Raw genomic sequence first — 22,199 nt, 5'->3', positions numbered from 1 at the left:
CATGTTTCTTGTACCAAAGAAGAAAAATTATTTTAGGCCACTAAAGGATATCTCAACCACTTAATCCTAACTCAGCATACCAACCACAATTCTAACCTGATCCATTCTTAATGCAAAAATGTAATTCACCACAACTAACAATCACATTTTTACAAATATTTTAAAGTAAGATTTCAGGTTATTATAAATTGTTATGGCATCACAGAAACAGATTTCTATCATAACTTTGTTTTAGAATTAATCCACCTACAAAATGCATATTACTAGTTCCTGAAAATCAAGGACTGGTGAGAAAAGAAAAATTGATAAGAAAGTAAGGAAGAAAAAAAATTAAAAGAATGAATATGAAGGTAATGGTTCCAGATAGAGGTGGAGCTTGAATCTCATTGGACTATGTAGAAGAAATACTGCACTGATACTAAAGCATTTTCCAAATGAATATTGAATCAAATATTAACATAGCAATACATGTTGTACCTTTTTCAGATTTTGCTGGTTCCGCTACATTCTCACCACTCATTAGAACAACAAAGCATGCATCTGCTCGGACTGTAGCTTGCCATGTTGACATGGCAACAGGCGGTTCTTGGCATGGAAAAAGGGCCCTGTTGTTTATTGGAGATCCCACTGTATAAACACATGGTCTGTAGGGAACAGAAAAAGATAAGGAAGTAGTGTGTACTATACAACTTATTACAAGAAAAATAAAGTTGCTAACAGGAACAGAAATTCAAACTATTAATACCACTCAATACATCTGGTCTGAAAAGAAAGGATCATACTGTAGGATAATCACTTCTTGAACCTTAAGTGAAATTTGTATAAATTATGACTTGCTCTTTGACGTCTCTGGAGATTGGAGAAGATGGAAATATATTGTATTTGAATTTATATGAGGTTATTCTGCTCCAAATAATGCAATAGACTAATTTTTGGAAAAACTGTTTCTGAATTGATCACAAATTTACCATTACTGGGAATAACCTTCCAAGTGGAATATGAATGTGCGGATTTACAAATGCATGCATGACTGGATATAGCATTAATGGTAATGCATTAGGAGGGTAGACTTTAGCAATCCTCAGGCCTATTTGTGACCTCTATTCGTCTCTTCTGGCACAGCAATAGGGAAACCAGAAGCTTCCATTTCCATTGAAGGAGAGCATATACTTTAAAATTTAAATAATGATAAATCCTAACTACGGTTGGTTAGACTTTAGTTCAGAAGGTTTAAAACCAGCCACTTGTATGCTGAATAGCACAGAAAGGAAAAGGGAGCTGCGGATAAACCAAGGCTTCCTTCCTTAAATGTAAGGTTAACAACTGTGTACAAATCAATCCTATGTATATGTGGGGGTTGGGGTTTTTTTTAGAGATAAGGGTAAGTTAAATTGCAAATTTATTAAGGTAAAAGATATGGGGATTAGCGAGACTAACAACAGGATCAGGTAGAGTGTTCTAGACATTTACTACTCTATTGCAGAAGTCATATTTCCTACAATCAAGATTAGAGCAACTTACTTTGAGTTTGAATCTATTGATAGCCCTTGTGTTATTGCGGTTAAAGTTAAAGTACTCATTAACATGTAGGACGTTATGGTAAATAATCTTGTGTACTAAACTTAGGTCGTAACATAGACGGCGTAGTTCAAGGCTATCCAGGCCTAAAATTTCAAGCCTGGTGTATAGGGAATTTTATTTCGAGCAGAGGATTTGAGTACTCTTCTAGTAAAATGTTTTATGCTTTTCCCACAGTAGCAAACGGCAGCTGTTTGGAACACATTTGGAAGGCATCCAATTCAGAATGGCTATCCCCAAAAATGATTACAAGAGACCAAGACCAAAAACTGCTTCCCGTACATAAGGCAGCCAAAGCTCCGTGATCTAATTCACTTTTGGTTGTATCCCTCTCCACAGAGACTCTTTAAATCCCCAATCAGTGGTTTCAACCATTAAAACAAAATATTACATCAAATATTTACAAAGTTGCACAGCTTGATGACCTTTCCTTTCTATCTTCTAAAGATTTTTATTGCAATACCACAGCAGGCCCTCTTCTTTTTATTATGATGTTTACCAAAGAAGAGGAAGCACAGGCAGCCCACCTGTTACCTGACACATGCCATTATCCACTCCCACACAGAGAGTTTGACAGTAGAACTAAAAATAATCACCAGAATGCCAGAGAATATTTAAAATCATGGAAGAAATTGTCAGGCTCCTTTTTCCAAGCTCCTCTCACAAATTCTGGGAGAAAACATATGGAGTATACTAGTCTATTTATATAAGAACCCAAAAAGATTGTATGAGTTGGTGGCTTGTTCTACACAAAGCACTGTGTTTTGCTGATGCATTTTAAATGAAGGTATTGTCACTCAAACCTGACAAAATAATGGTAGTGGGGGAGGATGGTGTTGATTGCTTTGCTTTTGCTTTCGTAAATATTTATGAACATTATTCAAGTATTTTCAGTCAGCACAGTTATTCCTATGCAATGTTTGAAAATGTTTAAATAAACCGCATAGTAGCATAACAATAGAACTACAATTAATATCTGGTATATTACCTACAAAGCTAAGAATATGAAGGAGAAAATGCAGGTGCTGTTTAACTACTAAATGCATAGTGTTGATGACAAATAGATATTTCTCCTATGAAACAGGTGTCAGTTTCAATTACTGTTCGTTTGTTTTGGAGGAAAGAAGTCATCTAACACATTAATACACAAGTTGGGTGGCTGTTAACAGCTAATATTCACTACCACTCTACCTATATTTGAGGATCCTGAGTGAAAAATAAGGGTGCAAAAGGCGTGTTCAAAATGCTCAATGTTTCTTATGGCCAGAACACACAGATTCTCCATCATGAAGGCATGAAGAATCAGGACCACATGTTAAGTTCCAGTTAAGATTTATTGCTCATACACAAAATTTATTGCCTGTACATAAGAATCTATCAGGTAACGGTCAGCATTAAGTTGGCACTAGTTAACAGAATTCAAGATGGGTTGAATGGGTTTCATTGTGGGAATGTAATGATTCCAGGCTAATTCCTCTCTTGACTCTGCTTCCAGGCACCTATGATCTGGAACAGTCTCCTCCTGTAGACTTGACCCTTCAGTAATGATCTTTTGGACACTGGAGAAAACAGAACTTTTCAGAGAAACTTTGGGCAATGATTGTTTGACACTGACATTGCTCTTGGTTTTGTATGTTATTATATATTTATTTAGTTATAAGCATTGATATTGATACATTATTGTTAACTTCTGTGTATTAGGGATTTCTATGCTGTAGATCAGGGGTATCAAACTCAAGGTCTGCGGGCTGGATCCGGGTCACGGGGTGCTTAGATCTGGCCTGCAGGGCCGCCCTGGGAACAGCAAAGGACCAGCCTGTAGTGCCTCTGCCAGCAAAAACAGAGCTCAAGAGAGCCACACGTGACCCCCCCCCCCCCGGAACTCTGTTTCACTGGCAAAGAGCTGCAGGAGGCTATCCTGGCCAAAAACAGAGCTCAGGAGCCTGTTTTCACTGGCAAAGCACTCAGACCATCACAGGCGCCCCCTCCCCTGACACAAATTATCTCAAGCTGTGAGGTGTGTGGCCGTTTGTGACCAGCTCACTGACGCCCAGAGGCCCCACAGTGAACTGATGGAGGCTGAACTGGGTGAGCGTTGTGACCGGGAAAGACCTAGGGGGCGATGTGGAGGACCGGAAGAGGACTATGGGGGTGTTCCCCCCCCTAAACGCTTTGTATTGCTCCCCCCCCTTTTCTGCCGGGTTTAGCCCGTATGATGGTCCCACGCTATCCAGGCCATTTTCAGTCTCAGCTGGATACCACCATCATTTTCCATCTACTCTCCATTGGATCATCTCCTGATATGCCCACTGCACTAACTCTGTAAACCGACTTATACTTCTGGACCTATGGATTGGCATTGCTCTATCTGTCCTCCCTAACTGAAAGGAGAAGTTTACCTTAGGTATGAGTATTGAGGGAGTCAGCCTCGGCTATTATTTCCATCGTTTCTGGACTATTCTTGGACTCCTCCCACTGCCATGAAGGCAGTGGCGTTTTCCAATGTATACTACCTAAGACTTATATACTTTTCCGTTGGACTCTTAAATCATCATGGTTGATCCCCTGGTTATAAGCCATAACTACTCCCAGTAACAAATGTATTCGGTGTCGGAACTCCTCGCCCTGCGAGATTCTCCCCACTCGCAGGTTTGGCCCTCCACATTATCGAGGGCCTATCTCGATGACGGACTTTGGAGTCCAGAGAGATGGCATGGAGCAAGGAAGAATTTGTGGGGTTTTTTAGGGAAATTTTTTAAGATTTTAAGGGGTTCTGGGAGGGGGGTTTGTAATGATCTTTCTAGAGAAATTGGGAAGAAGACTCTGGGGGATGGGGGGGGAAATCCACCAGGGTCAGAGCCGAGCCCGGCACAGGGTAACGATTTGGGAGGTGTTGGTCGAGGGACTGGGAAAGGGATGGGGGACGATACCTATGAGGTTTGTACCATCAGCACGGTAGATGGGAGGGGCAGATATGGCGGGAGCAGGGGACCATATCATGTGTTGGGGGCTCGCACTCGCTGTTTGAGAGCAATTGCTTGCCCCGGTCCCCATGGCTCCTCTTGGAGACTAGGTGGCTTAGATACTCAGGATCTGGGCCTTCGGCTGATGTTATGCAATGCCAGGTCCGTGGTTAATAAGGCCCCCCTCATTCACGATCTTATACAAGAGGGAGGAGCGGACCTGGCGGGTATTACGGAGACCTGGTTGGGCCCGGAGGGTGGCGTCCCTCTGGTTGAAATGTGCCCACCAGGCTTCAGAGCATTCCATCAGCCGAGGGCCCAGGGGAGGGGCGGGGGGGGTGGCGGTTATTATTAACGAGGATCTGGATCCGAGGGAGACCACTGTGCCTCAGATAGCCGGATGTGAGTCCCTCCTTGTGAGGTGGGGCCGTGGGGTTCAGATGGGCTTGTTGCTTACGTACCTGGCTCCCTGCCGCGTGGCAACAGCCCTTCCTGAGCTACTCGACGTGATAGCCACGGTGGCAGTAGATACACCCAGGCTTTTAGTCATGGGTGATTTCAACTTGCCATCTGTCGGTGAAACGTCTGAGGTGGCTCGGGAGTTCATGGCTTCCATGACGGCCATGGACCTGACCCAGTTAGTTCACGGCCCTACTCACAGGGGAGGTCACACTCTGGATCTGATTTTTGTCTCTGGCCAGTGGTTGAGTGGTCTTGTTATAGGGGATATAGACATGGAACCCTTGTCATGGACTGACCACTCACTCCTTCGCCTAGATCTTCGAACCGCGACCCCTCGCCGCAGGGAGGCGGACCCAATTAGATGGATCCGCCCCAGGCGCCTGATGGATCCTGATAGGTTCCAGACGGAGCTTGGGCCATTTCCTGAGGATCTAGCACATGACTCGGCCGAGGACCTGGTAGCCGCCTGGGATCGGGCGGCTGGTGGGGCCTTGGACCGAGTTGTGCCTTTGCGGCCTCTGACCCGATGCCGATCCCGGGTGGCTCCTTGGTTTACTGAGGAGCTGAGGGAAATGAAGCGCCGGAAAAGACGCCTGGAGAGCGGTTGGAGGGCCAGTCTCGCTGAATCTGATCGAACACTGGTAAGGTCGCATATTAAGGCCTACCTAGTGGCGATAAAGACGGCAAAGTCTAACTACTTTTCCGCCTCTATTGCGTCATCAGGGAATCGTCCGGCCGCCCTGTTTAGGGTGACCCGCGCCCTGCTCCATCTGGGAGTGCGGGAGGATCCCTTAGAAGGCAGGGCGGAGGATTTCGGACAATACCTGTATGACAAAATCGCTCAGATCCGGGGGGATTTGGACTCTGACTGGGTAGATCAGGGCAGGGTGACGAGGAACAGTCTTGATAATGTTATCTGGGAGGAGTTTGATGCTGTGACTCCCGATGATGTGGACAGGATTTTGGGGAGACTTAGTGCGGCCACATGTTTACTGGACCCGTGTCCCTCCTGGTTGGTACTGGCTTCCCGGGAGGTTACACGAGGCTGGCTCCAGGGCGTTATTAATGCTTCCTTGAGTGAGGGTCACTTCCCCGCTGCCCTGAAAGAGGCGGTGGTGAGGCCTCTCCTCAAGAAGCCGTCCCTGGATCCAGCAATATTGGCTAACTATCGTCCTGTCTCCAACCTTCGCTTCATTGCGAAGGTTGTTGAGAGTGTGGTCGCGCAACAGTTTCCACAATTCCTGGAGGAAACATCCTATCTGGATCCGTTCCAGTCGGGTTTCAGGTCTGGGCACAGCACGGAAACGGCATTGGTCGCGTTGGTCGATGATCTCTGGAGGGCTCGGGACAGGGGTTATTCCTCTGTTCTGGTCCTATTAGATCTCTCAGCGGCTTTTGATACCATCGACCATGGTATCATGCTGCACCGGCTGGAAGAGTTGGGGGTGGGAGGCACCGTGTTACGGTGGTTCTCCTCCTTTCTCTCCGACCGGTCGCAGTTTGTGTTGGCAGGGGGGCAGAGGTCGACCTCGAGGCCTCTCATTTGTGGAGTGCCGCAGGGATCGGTCCTCTCGCCCCTTCTGTTCAACATTTATGTGAAGCCACTGGGCGAGATCATCCGTGGCTTTGGGGTGAGATACCACCAGTACGCTGATGACACCCAGCTGTACATCTCCACCCCAGGCCACCCCAACGATGCCCTTGAAGTGATGTCCCAGTGCCTGGAGGCTGTGCGGATCTGGATGGGGAGGAACAGGCTCAGGCTCAACCCTTCCAAGACTGAGTGGCTGTGGCTCCCGGCATCCCGATATAGTCAGTTGACTCCATCACTGACTATTGGGGGCGAGTCTTTGGCCCCCACTGAGAGGGCTCGCAATCTGGGAGTCCTCCTGGATAGGCAGCTGTCTTTGGAGGAACATCTGACGGCTGTTACCAGGGGGACCTTTTATCAGGTTCGCCTGATTCGCCAGTTGCGGCCCTTTCTTGATCGGGATTCCCTGTGCACAGTCACTCACGCCCTCGTCACCTCTCGCCTTGACTACTGTAACGCTCTCTACATGGGGCTCCCCTTGAAGAGCACCCGGAGGCTCCAGCTGGTCCAGAATGCAGCAGCGCGGGTAGTGATGGGAGCAACATGGCGCTCCCATGTAACACCACTCCTGCGCGAGCTGCACTGGCTCCCGGTGGTCTTCCGGGTGCGCTTCAAGGTGTTGGTTATCACCTTTAAAGCGCTCCATGGCATAGGGCCTAGCTATCTCCGAGACCGCCTGCTGCTACCGATGACCTCCCATCGACCCGTGCGCTCCCACAGAGAGGGCCTCCTCAGGGTGCCATCAGCCAAACAATGTAGGCTGGTGGCCCCCAGGGGGAGGGCTTTCTCTGTGGGGGCTCCCACCCTCTGGAATCAGTTGCCCACGGAGATAAGAAGAATCCAGGACCTCAATGCCTTCCGTCGTTCCCTGAAAACCTATCTTTTTCAGCAAGCCGGGTTGGCTTAAGAAGAAATTTTTAAAATTTTTAAATCCTTTTAATTAGTCTGCGATTTTAATTTTTTGGGCCAAATTTTATATATATTTTTAAATGTTTTAATATTTGTATTCTATGTTTTTTATCTTGGCTGTACACCGCCCTGAGTCCTCAGGGAGAAGGGCGGTATATAAATTCGAAATTAAATTAAATTAAATTAAAGATGGCCACACCCACCCTGGCCATACTCCCTGCCCCCCGAGGTCAAACACAACCTAATGCAGTCCTCAATGAAATCAAGTTTGACACCTCTGCTGTGGATGGCTCATTACAGTGCATAATTTGTTGAAGCTATCATGAGTCTTGTGGGAAACAACAACACATAGATGTAATAAATAGTGGTACTAATAATAATAATAATTGCTTTGACTTTTGTTTCAGCAAAACCTAGAGCCCTTTGTTTCGTTGGAACATAGCTAACTTAAAAAGTTCCAATGCAATGATTCAGGTAGGCTGTTCTGTTCTAAGCAAAAAAACTAATGCATTTTTAATTTCATGCATACCTTTTATTTATTTGCCACTTTAAGTGCCCAAAGCAATCTAAAGCAATGGGAATCTAATAATATTACATTACTAGTATTTTGAAACAAGAAATTCAGTGCAAAATATAATAATACAGCATACGAGAACATTAGTATAGATGTTTATGCTTTCATTACTTTCATTTAACAGCATATCAACTTACTAGAATAGAACACAAAAGTACTGAACAGTCCTCTATTATTTTATATCCCTACAATAGGAATTTAGAGTTTCACTTTCTCACATTTTCCAACAATTATAGCAACTACCTATAGCCCACAGCTTATATATGGGAAGACAGCAGGCAAATTAGAAATGATCTGTTTCTGTTGCTCCCCTCTGGGAGGAGGTTTCAAAGTATTTTTAGCAGGACTACCAGATTCTGTTAACAGTTTTGTTCCTTATGGCATCAGTCTGGTAAATTTGCAAGATTTGTTTTTGTTGCCATGTACATGTATACATCTGAATTAGACTGTGTTGTTTCTCTGTGTCATATAATAATATATGTGGGTATGTGCATATTTTTTTTATTTATCATGTTTATGTGGTGTATATTGGAGGTGGTGACCCTTTGAGAGCTGTATGCAACGAAATTTCATTTTAATGTATGCCGATTAGTGTACATTTAAAGTGACAATAAGGTTATTCTAAAGTCTAAGTTCTAAATCCTAATGCAATGCTGACGCTGAAGGCATCAGCTCCATATCCATACCAAACTTCCTCAAAGTAAGAGTGCCACTGGACCAAAATTGTGCTTTCGTCTTCCATAGTAGCTTGGGCTGCTTAGCATTTGTGACAAGGGCTGAGTTTTTAAATCTCCACTGACATGGAAGAAGCCAAAAAGAAGGCAATGGGGAGATTGTATCAGCACACATATCAAGTATATAAAAGTTTACCTTCCGCAATAAAATTACATTTAGGATCAGACATTGATGAACAAATTAAAAGGACAACATGCAGGACATCACTCTTTACATGCTTAATGCAATTAACTAGTACAAGCATAGGGATTTTCTTCTAGCCATTTTGAAAATACACTGGCCAATCTGAGCATAATGGCAATCTAGAACAAATTAGCATGTCAAAGCAGAGGATTATAAGCATTTGGAAGCCCAAGACTTGACCCTAACTTGAGCTAAATATGGTGGAGGGGGGCTAAATGTTAATTTGAAGAATGAAAAAAAAAATTGTCTTTTGCCCCAGAAACTTAAGTAACAATTAAAATATGCCAGTTATAATTCAACACAATTATTATATATACTTAAGGCCAAATGAGAAACTGTAATAGCTTATTTATAATCCTATTTTGATTTGTTTTCAAAAGGATAAACATCATTGAAGAAAAAATTATATCAGAACTGGGGAACAGGCATCCCAGCTAGCCACAATGAGAGAAAAATGCTGGCATGCACACAATGTCTTTATGATGTAAAGCCCACCAATATGTGACACAAGGCATAGCGTTTGCGTCACGATGTTACAATGCATGCTTCATCCCTTTCCTCCTCCTAACACGCCTACAGGTGGTTAAATGTTCCTCTCTTGATACTATTTTCTCACTCTGAATTTACTTATCTCATCTTGGAGTTGTTACTTGCCCAGGAAGCAAATAGAAGGGGATCCCATATAGACTTACAGTATGCATTCTTATAGGACCGTGATGACGAGCCTATGGCACGCATGCCAGAGGTGACACACAGAACCCTCTCTGTGGGCACATGTGCCATCGCCAGCTGCTTTTCTGGTTTTTGGTGTGCCAGCTGGTCTTTGCACGCGCTAGAGGGCCAGAAACCCAAAGACCAGCTGGCTGGTCACTGCGCATCCAGCGTTCTGGCACGCGTGTGCGAAGACTAGCTGGCTGGCGCACATGTGCGTGCCAGAAACCCAAAGACACATGCATGCACATCATCCAGCTGGTCTTCAGGTTTCCAGTGCGCACCAAGGTTTGGACACTCAGTGCCGAAAAGGTTCGCCATCACTGTTACAGGACAAACATGGAGAATAAATGTGTGCAGAGGGGTGGAATCATCTAGGCATTATTCCTGAGCATGGCTTTGACCCTTTATGAGCATGAGGTCAGGTATCCCCTACAATCTTGTATAGTTGCATTTATTAAAATGGAAGTTATTAACATATCTAAAAATACAGGTATTAAGCAATTAAAAGACCATAATATGAATTTATTCCTGACGAAATATTTTATAATCTGTATTACACGGCAGGAATAGAAATCAAGTCAAGAGCTGGTAAATGAATGGCCTATATGAATAAAAGAAGCAAGTTGACAGTAATGAAGTCTTGTAGGCAAGATGTGTGGTACTTATATAGTACATAAGATATACTGGCCTTTGTTGACTCGGAACCTAGAGGTGATGGAACTCCAACCCAACTAAAGGTTACTATTGAGACGGGCTAATATGCTACAAAATTATATTAGGCATTGAAAAACAAGGTCTCGTTAAAAAAATTAAAACATAAAATTGCTACCTCATTAAACAATACAATTATGTCCTGATCCTTCAAACGTTCCATACATTTATGGAATGTAAATATAAATGCATTTACATGCATTTACAACCTTTTTAATGCAAGTTCTAACATTCCTGATATTTGACTGTTTAAAAAACAAAGTGAAATTGCTTTAGAAAATATTTGCGTCTTTAATCTAAACTATACCAACAATTATTATCTTGAATATTTTGGCTTATGAAATGTATTGGTTGGATTCAGACTCACAGCGATAAAATCCTCAAAGCTATCACAAGCTCTGAAGTTTATCGGCTGTGCTACTCATGCATTTAAATTCATTATGAATGAGATCATCATTCATAATTCAACTGTGTCCCATCTGGAACGTAACACCAAAAGGTACCAGATGCACTCAGGACTGCTGCTTACCTGTCACTTTGATCTGTAGTCCAGCTAAGTGATTGTCCTTCTGGCTTTGTTTTGTACCATATTCTTACGGCACGAGGGAAGTCCTTTGGCAGTTTGATCCCTGCTTTCCTGATTTCCAAGCTCCAAGTGTCTGTCATAAACAGAAGCTCACCACAAGCAGGAGCCTGGCTGCAATGTTTGTAACGCTGAAGCTGCTCTCTCCAATTATTTGTTGGTAATGTCACAAGTTCGTGCACAATTTGATTCCGAAGATTTCTAGGATCCTTAGCAGAATCCATTAACTTGGCAGAGCTTGTACATGTCTCGATGCCTGAAACAACAGCAACATCCACCTCCTCGACCTTTAACACACATAAATCACAGCAGTCCAGGACCAGCAAGAAATCTTCACTCCCATGAATCTCAATGTCACAGCAGTTCTTTGAACTAGAAATCCCAGAAGCCTGTTCCCTGTTGCCATGGCTACCGTTTTTATCAGAAGTATCATTTTCACCTTTACCACAGACAGCAAAATCATTACATCCACTTTTAGTTGTGCAAGCACTTGCATCTGGCATGACGACTGAGCAGACTTCAGGTGTTGGAACGCGGCAAACTTCATCAGACCAAGGAGGACTGGCTCCTTCCATCTGCTTACTCTCTCTTTTTCCATCTCTCCTGACAGGCTCAAGGAAAATAACTATGGTGCCTTCTACAACGTGGTTTCTAAAATCCACATCCAGGTCTAAAACATAATGTTTTACCAATGTGTGGTTAGTGTTGGCCTTCAATGGCAGATCATCTGTGGTGATATCTAGCTCCATTTGTCTATGTCTTCCATGCAAAGAAATCTGGCTAAATCTTGCTGTTTTCTCTGCAGACTCTGCAGCAGAAAAAAAATAGTCAGTATGCCATGCTTTCCACTTTTATAAAAATCTGTGATGTACAATAATACATCTGGCCCACATGTGTATCCCACTGACAAAAAAAAGTGAAGTGTTGATTTAAAGTAGGACTACGAAAGAGAACAATGTACACTGGAATGTATTTTTAATGATACATAAATCTTTTTAATATGAAAAAACCAATATCAATATTAAATTTGTTTGTTATTCATAACAGCAAGGTAACTGCAGAGAAATTAACTTTGCAAACAAAACTAATGTCATTTAGTTAGACCACCAGAAAACAAAATCAATGAATCAGTACTGCATTTCTGTATAATGTTACCAATTAAAAGTATCTTCTGCAATATAGAAGAACCAGCAATTCAGTTGATATGATCGCTTGTATAATTTTATAATTTTCAAGAGGTTAGCTTATATGTCATTTTAAAAAGTGTGATTTTTGATGCGTGTCTGTGTGTGTATGTGTGGTATATGCTTTTCAGTCAGATTTGACTCCTGCAACTACACCGACAAGTCTATGCAGTTTCTTGACAACATTTTCAGCAGTGGTTTGTCATTGCCTTTTTACTTTTGTTCTTTGAATGTAAGTAATAAGCATGACTGAAAGCTAAATGACATTTATTATTTCCTATACCAGAACAATCACTGACTATGCATTACATATCTTGAGTGATTATTGTAATGTAGTTTTTCATTATGGTTATGTTACCATATTGTTTCCCCATTGTTAAATAACAAGAAAAAGAAACTTGGAAAACTAGGAAATTATAAACATTATTTTGAGATTATACTTGAAGACTTCTGAAATTTATAGCTAACTGTCCCAATATATAATTCTTTCTAATATAGGTAATCCTCAATTTACAACAGTTCATTTAGTTCAGTATCATTTACGACACTGAAAAAAGTGACTTATGACCATTTTTCACACTTATGACCTTTGTACTATCGCCATGATCATGTGATCAAACTTCAGATGCTTGGCAATTGGTTCATACTTATGACTGTTGCTGTGTCCCAAGGTCATGTGATCACCTTTTGTGACCTTTTGATAAGCAAAATCAATAGGGGAGCCAGATTCACTTAACAAACATGTTACTAACTAATTGAATGCAGTGGTTCACTTAACAACTGTGGCAACAAAGGTCATAAAATGGGGCAAAACGCATTTAACAAATGTCTCACTTCAGAACAGAAATTTTGGACTCCATTGTGGTCATAAATGGAGGACTACCTGTAGTGACAATTCCATTTTCATCCAGATTAGAAATACTGTATTTTACGAGACCACCTTCTGCCTCCGATAACCTCCCATCGGCCAACACGCTCCCACAGAGAGGGTCTCCTCAGGGTGCCATCTGTCAGGCAATGTCGGCTGGCGACCCCCCAGGGAAGAGCCTTCTCTGTGGGGGCACCCGCCCTCTGGAATGAGCTACCCCCAGGGATACGACTAATCCCGGACCTCCGGACCTTCCGCCGGGCCCTGAAGACTTTTTTATTTCAGCAAGCCGGGCTGGGTTAATAATTTTTAATTGGGTGAATTTTATGGGTAACGGGGTTTTAAATTGGAGAAGCCTAAGATAATTTAATTTTGTTTTAATGTATTTTAATATTTGTATTGTGTGTTTTTAATTCTGGCTGTTCACCGCCCCGAGTCCTTCGGGAGAGGGGGCGATATAAAAATTTAATAAATAAATAAATAAATAAAATAAACAAGAAAAAAGAATGGACTTTTCATCCAATGTTAATATTTACCTACCTGTTGTGACTCCGACCCCCGAGCCTGTCTTATAAGAGGGAGAAGACTCCGAAAGTGAAAGAGAGGAGTTGGCAAGGCCTCCCTTTCCAGGACCCTCCTCTCTGGCAATGCCTCAGGTGTCCTCCGAAGGCCAAGAGATAGGCCAAGGGCCAGGCACTTCAGAGCAGCTGCAGTTGGACAGCGATGGAGATGAGTCTTGGCTGGACCCCCGACAGTGTCGCAGAGATAAGCGCGTGCAGCAGAGGAAGAGGCGTGCCAGAGATTAAGCTGAGTCACTGGACCACACCCCACAGGGGATAAAAGGGGATGTGGTGGCCAGTCAAGCCTTGTGACGAACAAAACTGAAAGCTAGCAAGTCATTCTGCATTTCTGGAACTTTGTTATATGCTCTGCTTGGACTGATTTTTGGACTGGATTTGACTATTCTTTGGCTTTTGTGGACTTACGTTGATGTTTCGGACGGAGGAAAAAAACCTCCCTTTGTAAGTAAAATCTTTTGGCGAGCAGCCACTGGGTTGCTGCCAATTCTGTTATCAAAGGAAATTCTTGTCTGCTGGTTTATTTTAACTCTTGGTCGACTGCTGGTGTGCATGTGTGAGACGGGGACAGAACACTACCTAAGGGGAGAAGAATTGTTGATTAAATTGATTCCACAATTAATTACTGAGCGTCTATCATCCATTAGTTGTTAATCAGTGCAGGTAGTCCTTGACTTATGACCACAATTGGGACCAGAATTTCCACGGCTAAGCAAAGTAGTTGTTAAGTGACTCACAATGATTTTACGGATTTGTTTTTGACATGGTTAAGCAAATCATTGCAGTTGTTAAGTGAATCATGTGGTTTTCCCCATTAACTTTGCTTGTCAGAAGTTGGTTTGGAAGGCTGCAAATGGCAATCATGTGACACACACACCCTGGATGCTGCAACCCTCAGAAATACATCCGGTTGCCAAGAATCCAAATTTTTATCATGTGACAGTGAGGATGCTGAGACAGTACATGTGAGAGCTGGGTTTTTTTTTTGTTTGTTTGATTTATATGCCGCCCTTCTCCGGAGACTCAGGGCGGCTTACAAGGCATTAAGCAATAGCCTTCATACCTTTGTATATTTTATACAAAGTCAGCTTATTGCCCCCACAAACCGGGTCCTCATTTTACCTACCTTAGAAAGGATGGAAGGCTGAGTCAACCTTGAGCCTGGTGAGAACTGAACTCGCAGTAATTGCAGGCAGCTGGAAGCTAAATACTACCTTTTAACAGTAGCATTAGTCTGCTGCGCCACTCAGGCTCAGGTTGTACTTTTTTCAGTGCCATTGTAATTTTGAACAGTTGCTAAAGAATGGTGGTAAGCTGAAAACCACTTTTAATGGGTTTTTTTTGTCCTCTTATTCAAAAGAGAAGAAGGGGAGGGATGGCAGAGTCTAGCAAAATTAATACTTTGTAATAGTTTATATTCTTTAAATATCCTGGAACTGAATTCCCTATAATCCTTAATTAGTTCTGGTTATGCTTTCTGGAGTTATAAATATTTAAGTCCAACACATCTGAAGAACACTAGGTTAAGAAACACTGTCCTGGCTTGACTTAGGTTTTCAATATTTCTATGTTTTGCTTTTCAAAATAAAGATCTGGAATTCGGTTTTTATTTTCCTTTTTTCAAATCCAAACAATATATATAAGTTTCTGTTACTGAGTTGATATCAGAACTTGTTTAGTACTTAATCAGGCAAAAATGTACTTTTAGAAACCAGCATACTATATACTGTAGGTCTATATCTCAATCATCCAGGTCATGGTTGTCCCAAAGGTACTTTTTCCAAAAGGCAACTGGACATTTTGGGGTTTTTTTCTCCTTTGAAAACGTTTTGCTTCTTATCCAAAAAGCTTCTTTTTTGCCATTTGAAAAAAGTATCTTTGGGACAGCTTTATGCATTACTAACACATTATGTTCCAGCTTACGTGTGGTTAAATTGAACAAAAAGCAGACCATACGATTATTTTTTTTTTTGTAATGGTTGGTGACTTTATTTTCAAATCACTACTAAATTGCATGTGTTCCGTTTTATAAATTAAATGTGTGGGAGTGAAGTACAGACTAGCTGAGTAACTGAAATTCATTTGTGAAAAGAAAATTCTTGGTTCATTTCTCCTCTTTCATTTCTTTCGGCCATTTTTAAACATATTTTTCAATGTGTATCTAAGAAGCACGTGACACTTCACATTCCTATGCTGCAATTATAACACTATGTATTATGTACATGAGAGACTTCATGTTGCTCACAGAAGCAGCAATTACTTGTAGGAGCCCCTCCCCCTCAACAGTGTCAGAAACAAAAGGGACTCCATTGCAGATCTATCCAGCAGAGAGTACATTAGCTACCAAACACTATGGAAATCCTTCAAAAAGAGGTGCTTCAGAACATTACAAAATAAAATGGCTTTGAACGCAAACCTTTGAGGGCAGCTTCCATAGTAGCAGCACAAACTTGTTTCCACAACAATATACTGTAATTCATATGCATTCCTATTGAATGAAAAGACTTTTTCTAAAGAATTTGCACATCACATAAAAAATATATTTCTGTCGGTCATTGTTTTGCTCAGGAAGAGTGAGATTCTAACTCTCTAAGTTAGTTGCCTAAAGACTCTTTCCTGCAAAACACCACCACTTTAAATCAGAAATAAACTTTAGTTTTCTTAGCCACAGTTCTCTGAGTAAAAGATAAAAAGCTGGATACACAGTTAATACAAGCCATATACCGCTATTTATAAATGGCAATGGCTGAATCCACACACTAATCCAAAACCACAGAAATGCATATATGGTAATATTTAGTGATCATATAAAGATATGACATGTAAACTTTCCATCCAGTTTAGACTTTTAACAAGCCTGGAAAATATATAAAGAATGCCAGCAGCCGTTGATCCCCCGTGTTCAAAACAAGGAGTCAAGCATGCAGACCACGGTGACCACACTAGTTTTACTGGCCATGGAAAACAGAGTGGGCTAAAATACACTAAAAGCATCTGTGCTTATTCAAGAACTGAGCATTTTGAAACGCTGTAGCCAATCCTTTAAATTAAAGCCATGTGAGTGTGACCTAAAAATATTTTGAAATATACATACATAAACACATAGAAATATATATTACAAGACTCCTCAGACTTGGAGAACTTCAGTGTCTGTTTCCCAAAGCTATGATCTATGTAGCTGGATAGTTTTAGTGCAATTAGTGTAGTTTTTCTAATAGTATTGTCTACCATGAAAGAATACTCTATGTAGTTAGAATTGCATTATATTATTCATTTGATGACTTCAAAATCTACTGGCATTTAATTTTAAGACAAGGTGGTCTTGTTAAATTGATCTAAAAGCAAGAAATAAATCACAGTAATTCTATACTGTCCTCACTTACTACTTCATTCACAGCTGCCAATGTTAGGGAATATATTCATATATATTGTTATTATAGCAGATATTAACCATATTCAGGAGGCAGAAGGGGGGAGCTGGTGTGAAGGGCTATACTGAGCTGCCATTTCCTAGGAAGGAGGGAGCACATTCTAGAAATGAGAGAGGGAGACAAGAGGCAGCACAGCACAGAGATTGAAAGGAGACAGAGAAAAAGAGTTTAAATAGCTAAACCTTGGACTCTCCCAGGGTATATTTATTAGGCTGAGGGTAGTAAGGGTGTAATCTGGCAAGATTCTATCTGTTACGTATAAACAAATAAAGAAGTGAACCCTGGCTGAATATATTCCACATTGTTCTTGGGCTTAGCTTGACACAAGCTAAGGACAAGAGATTGGAAATAGAAATTGAGCACAAAAAGACAACTGGAGAAAGGCCAAGGCTTGTCTAGTTATATGGACAAAGACTGTCAAAAAGACATATTCCATCAAGCTGCAGCACAAAAAGAGAAAGAATTAGGAATCAGGTCCACGCTACTGAAAGCCAAATTCTATTTGATTTTTCTTCTCTTTAGCTGTTTAGTTTAGTACTGTAAAATTAGGTTCAGACAACATGCTCTGCTTAGCTGTACTTTATGGAATAAACTGCTGTAAGATTTCACACATGTTGGAATTACAAACTCTTATTTACAAACCACATCGGCTGAATTCAGAAAATATGCTAAGTCAAAGCCAAAATAATTACAGTATCATTCAAACAATGGCTGCATTCCATACATTTACCAGTGTGTGCTTATTTAATTCATTTTTTGAGTTTGTACACTTTGAACTATACAAGGGCTAGATTCACACGTGGGCTAGATTAAAATGGAGATAGCGTGTCTGTAGTTCAGTGCTTATGAGAACACAATTCAATATGAGAATATAAGTTAATAGGTAGCACAGGATGTGTGATCAGCTAACTCATTACCTCCTATTCCCTTTGCATAACTACGATAAACCCTAACCTCTCTTGCTACACTTCCAAAAGATAGCAATGTAGAAGACTGATGCCCAAAGGATACATTTTGGCTTAGAATGCAAAATGATTTTTTATAATTTTGTAAGCTGCAGTTTATGATTTAGCACCTTGAATAAACTTAGGTATGTATCCCTTTTGCATAAGGAAGCTAAAACAGCTTTGTTTCAACATTCATTTGGCACTTAGATTAGTCAGGTTTTAAGAGTTCCTATGATGTGTATTGATGACTTTTAATAATATTAACTATTGCTGAAATTTTGTTTTAGTCTTTTGCATTTGATTTTGTTGTACTAAACCCAAAGTCCATTAGGATTCAAGCAAGTTGTAACAAATAAAACAAATGTTCAACAATTGTAGATTATTAAGCAAACCATTACATGTTGCACCGTATGAACCATGTCATTTATTTTGAAATCAGCACTACTTTGTTGTAGAAAAACATGGGTTGGTACCTGGTTAGCTACAGAATATTCTCTCATTGGCATCAACCCAACATGTTTCATCTACGTGGGAGAAACAGCAAGTGATGCCCATTTTATGGAAGTGAGGGAGGATGAGGCATAGTGGTACTGTTTTTTATGGCTAGCTGTTCCTATGGAACAGATACCCAACAGATACCCACCATTTCAAGGCCATTGACCCAGTGCTGTCCGAAGACATTTCCATGGTCATGTGGCCAGCATGACACACAGACTGCTGTTACCTTTCCAGCGTACCTATTTATCTACTCGCACTTGCATGTTTTCGAACTGCAGTTTGAAAGCATATACAGATAGATAGACAGACATACAGACAGATAGAGATAGAGATAAAGATATAGAGATATATAGAGATATACTATATATTTTTTTAAAAAAAGACAGGGTCAAATTACTTCCTGGAATGGCAATCAGAATTAGGTATTTATTCTACTTTTGCTACTGACATTATTATCCACCAATCCCTGATGTTAATTTTATAGAATTGGAAGCCGAACCATATTAATATTTAGATCATAAATTTGTGGGTAAAAGCGGTTTCCTTTTTAATATTTGTAGGTAAGCTATTCTTCAATGCCTTTGGGGTACTTAATTAGAGAGACATTAAAAATTTGCATTGAAGGAAAAGTGAATTCCTTCAAAAAAGCAATTAAAAGTAGCACTCCATGTGAAAGTGGTTGAAACTACTGGAATGACACTCAAGTGCAAGCAGACAGAAAGCTGAAACTTCATGGAGAAGCTGAGAAAGCATCAGTTTCACCAAAAATGTCTGTACTTTTTATTACAATCAATATGTTAACTCTTAGGACCATGATATCAGCATGTAAAAATCTAGACAATCCCTAGGTGACAGAAGAGAATTGCAGGGAACACTAACTCTTTGCTGCCCTCTAGTCACTGATAATAAACACTTTTTCTCCTCTTCTTAGCAGTTGGGAAAGAACAGGATGAACTATCAGCCCAGAGTCCTTTTCACTTCCCATGTTATATATGAAATATATGAAGGGTCTGCTTCTACTTCCTTCTTGTTGATTGCCACAGTTCTTCCTGGGCAATGCAATTTCATCCCCTTATCCCTGTGCTTTTTGCAAGATCTGCCATGGAGGGAATTTAGCGTGACTGCATTCTACTCGAGTGATTGCACAAAGATGACAAATGCTCCCCTAAAGAGTAAGCGGCAGAACATTTTACTCGCTCTTTCTTCTACACATCACTGGAAAGTTAAGCTTGCCCCACATAATGAACAACCACTGCTGACTCAGGGAACCTGATTTTCCAAAACGACACCTAAAGGAACAACACACGCTAGGATTTACGTAACACATGAGCTAAATAGGGAACTGGTTGCTTTGTGGGTCCATGAGTGGGGAGAACATAACCAATAGAGAGTCAGTGTGTGTGTGTGTGTGTGTGTGTGTGTGTGTGTGTGTGTGTGTGTGTGTGTGAGAGAGAGAGAGAGAGAGAGAGAGAGAGAGAGAGAGAGAGAGAGAGAGAGAGAGAGAGAGAGAGAGAGAGAGAATGAATGGGCAGGTGGAGGGCATATCACCAGTTCTTCAGCCCCTTGCCTTGCTCCCTCTGCAGAGCCCCACTTAGCCCCCATCCATCCAATGCATTGCCCAGAGAATCATAGGAGGAGATGCACAAAAGGTAAGCATCCAGTGGCTGTCAGAAAGCATCTGCCAGGAGCTGCTGTTCCTTCCTTCCCGGCCCCTCTCCGGCTGGTTCAACCAAAATCCCCACCGCGAATTCAGGCAGACAGTAAGTGGCAGCTCTTGGCGTGACAGAACCGAGTCGGGAAACGAACAAAGACGACCGATCGCACTCTTTCCACGGGCGGCACCTGGGGCTCTACCGACCCCCTGTCCGGTGCCCGGCACAGAAGATTCTGCGCGCGTCCCACCCAGTCCGTCCTTTAAATCGACAAGCTCATCGGATTTGAGTTGGGAGAGGGGGAGACAAATGAAGGCTCCTCTCTGGACAGGTCAGTTCAGGAAGGCAGGGCGAGGGAGAAGACGACAGAGGGTCCTCCACAGTGAAATGGGGAAAGGAAATTATGACCAGATTGGAATAAAGGGGGGCTGTGTCCAGCAATATTTCCCCACTCTTCCCGCCGCTCCCCCCCTCCTTTATAGTGATGGAACCGGCCGGAGGCCGCCCTGTCACAAGAAGACCCCGCACCCCGCGCTACAACCATCCTCAGCGCGTGCCGCTCTTTACCTGGCGCACCACCAGCGACTTTTGATTGTGTTTTTCACCCCGTTCGCCTCGGGTGTCAGCGGCGAAGGCTGCGCTTGATGACGTCAAGGATTAAGCCCCGCCCTCCCGGTTGTAACTCAACGGGGCGGCTTGGCTTTGCTTGTTTTCCCAGCGCGGTTGTGTTTTCTTCAATTTCGACAAGCGAAAGTTAACGAAGCAAAGATCCAGATTGTTGTGCTGCATTAGAAACTGTTTTTTGTTCGGGGAATTCTACTCGCAGCTGACTAGTAAACCCGAGAAAATGGGAATCATACGTTGAGGAAAAACACAACCGCATAAATTTTATGGATCATAATCTTTTTTCTGTAGCCCATACAGTTCAATGCCCATACAAGAGAGAGGTATCAGAAGATGCAAGGGAGACCTAGCTTTGACAGACAGACTTTGTCACTCTCTCTCACCTTACCAACTTCCCAAATTTTGGGAAAAGATTCAAAAATGGTTGAACGAGATAATAGGTGCAAGTTTCCCCTAACTCCAGATTCTTACTTGCTTGGAATCAAACTAAAAGACGTGGGAAAACAAGACTGGCATTTATTCATCCATATTAAAACAGCTGCGAGAATGGCACTTGCCCAACATTGGAAAAATGTAAAAACACCATCGGATCAATTTATAATAAACAAGATATTGAATTGTGCCGAACTGGACAAATTAACATATATCCTAAGAGACAAAAAAGAATCCATCTATTACAGCAATTGGGAAAGCTGGTATTTATGGTTAAGGAAGAGGACAAATATAAAATAAATAACGTATTAAATATATACTTAATTATAATGACATAGCGTTTAGTATTTAAAATAGTCAACGCTAATTGAACAAAAAGATTTACCAGGATGTAACTATGAATAAGTATTTGGGGGTTCGATTTGACCCCTGGTTAGTCCTTCTCTGTGGTTGTCTTTATGTGTTGTGTTGTATATCCATATATAACTTATATTTGTTCAAAAATTACACTATATTTTTTTTTTATCTGTAAATAATTAATAAAGACCTTACTAACTTCCCAAGATTGTTGTTGTGGAGAAAAGTAGGAGGAGAAAGGTGTATTGGATATATTTGCCATCTTGGGTTATTCATAAAAATAAATGTGGGATACAAATAAATGCTCAATGAAAAAATAATAGTTGCATCTCTATAAAGGAATGAAAATAGAATAGTAAGAATGGAGCAAAGTATCTGACAAAGTACTTTGTAGTCCAGTACTCCAGTATTCATGAAACAATGATTTAAGTAAATAAACAGTTTGCTGGATTTAAATGTAATATTTTTTATGATCTAATTAACCTAATCCTACAAGCCATATTGTTTTTTTTTTTAAAAAAAAGGCTTGTCTTGATATATCCATTACGGTTTAATGTTAGGTGTGAACTTGGGCACTATTGGATGTTTAATAAATCAGGATTAAAAGGCTTGTTTCAGTGTTCAG

General features: G+C 41.5%; 1 protein-coding gene across 1 annotated transcript in view; it reads right to left on the bottom strand.

Annotated features, from left to right (window-relative positions):
• The window catches only part of AOPEP (aminopeptidase O (putative)), a 207,280-nt gene extending 186,499 nt beyond the window's left edge, over window positions 1–20,781 (bottom strand). The window contains exons 1-3 of the mRNA XM_070938690.1: window positions 20,729–20,781; window positions 10,950–11,811; window positions 478–644 (exon numbers count right to left, since the gene is read on the bottom strand). Coding sequence (XP_070794791.1) covers window positions 478–644; window positions 10,950–11,752 — 970 coding nt within the window. The 5' untranslated portion in view covers window positions 11,753–11,811; window positions 20,729–20,781. The remainder of the gene's footprint in view (window positions 1–477; window positions 645–10,949; window positions 11,812–20,728) is intronic.
• Window positions 20,782–22,199: the final 1,418 nt, after the last annotated feature.

Source organism: Pituophis catenifer, unplaced genomic scaffold, assembly GCF_029215685.1.
Source record: "Pituophis catenifer annectens isolate HBS135680 unplaced genomic scaffold, rPitCat1.0.hap2 SCAF_2, whole genome shotgun sequence".
In the NCBI taxonomy this organism is placed as follows: Eukaryota; Metazoa; Chordata; class Lepidosauria; order Squamata; family Colubridae; genus Pituophis; species Pituophis catenifer.
This window is presented reverse-complemented; position numbering and strand designations above follow the sequence as displayed.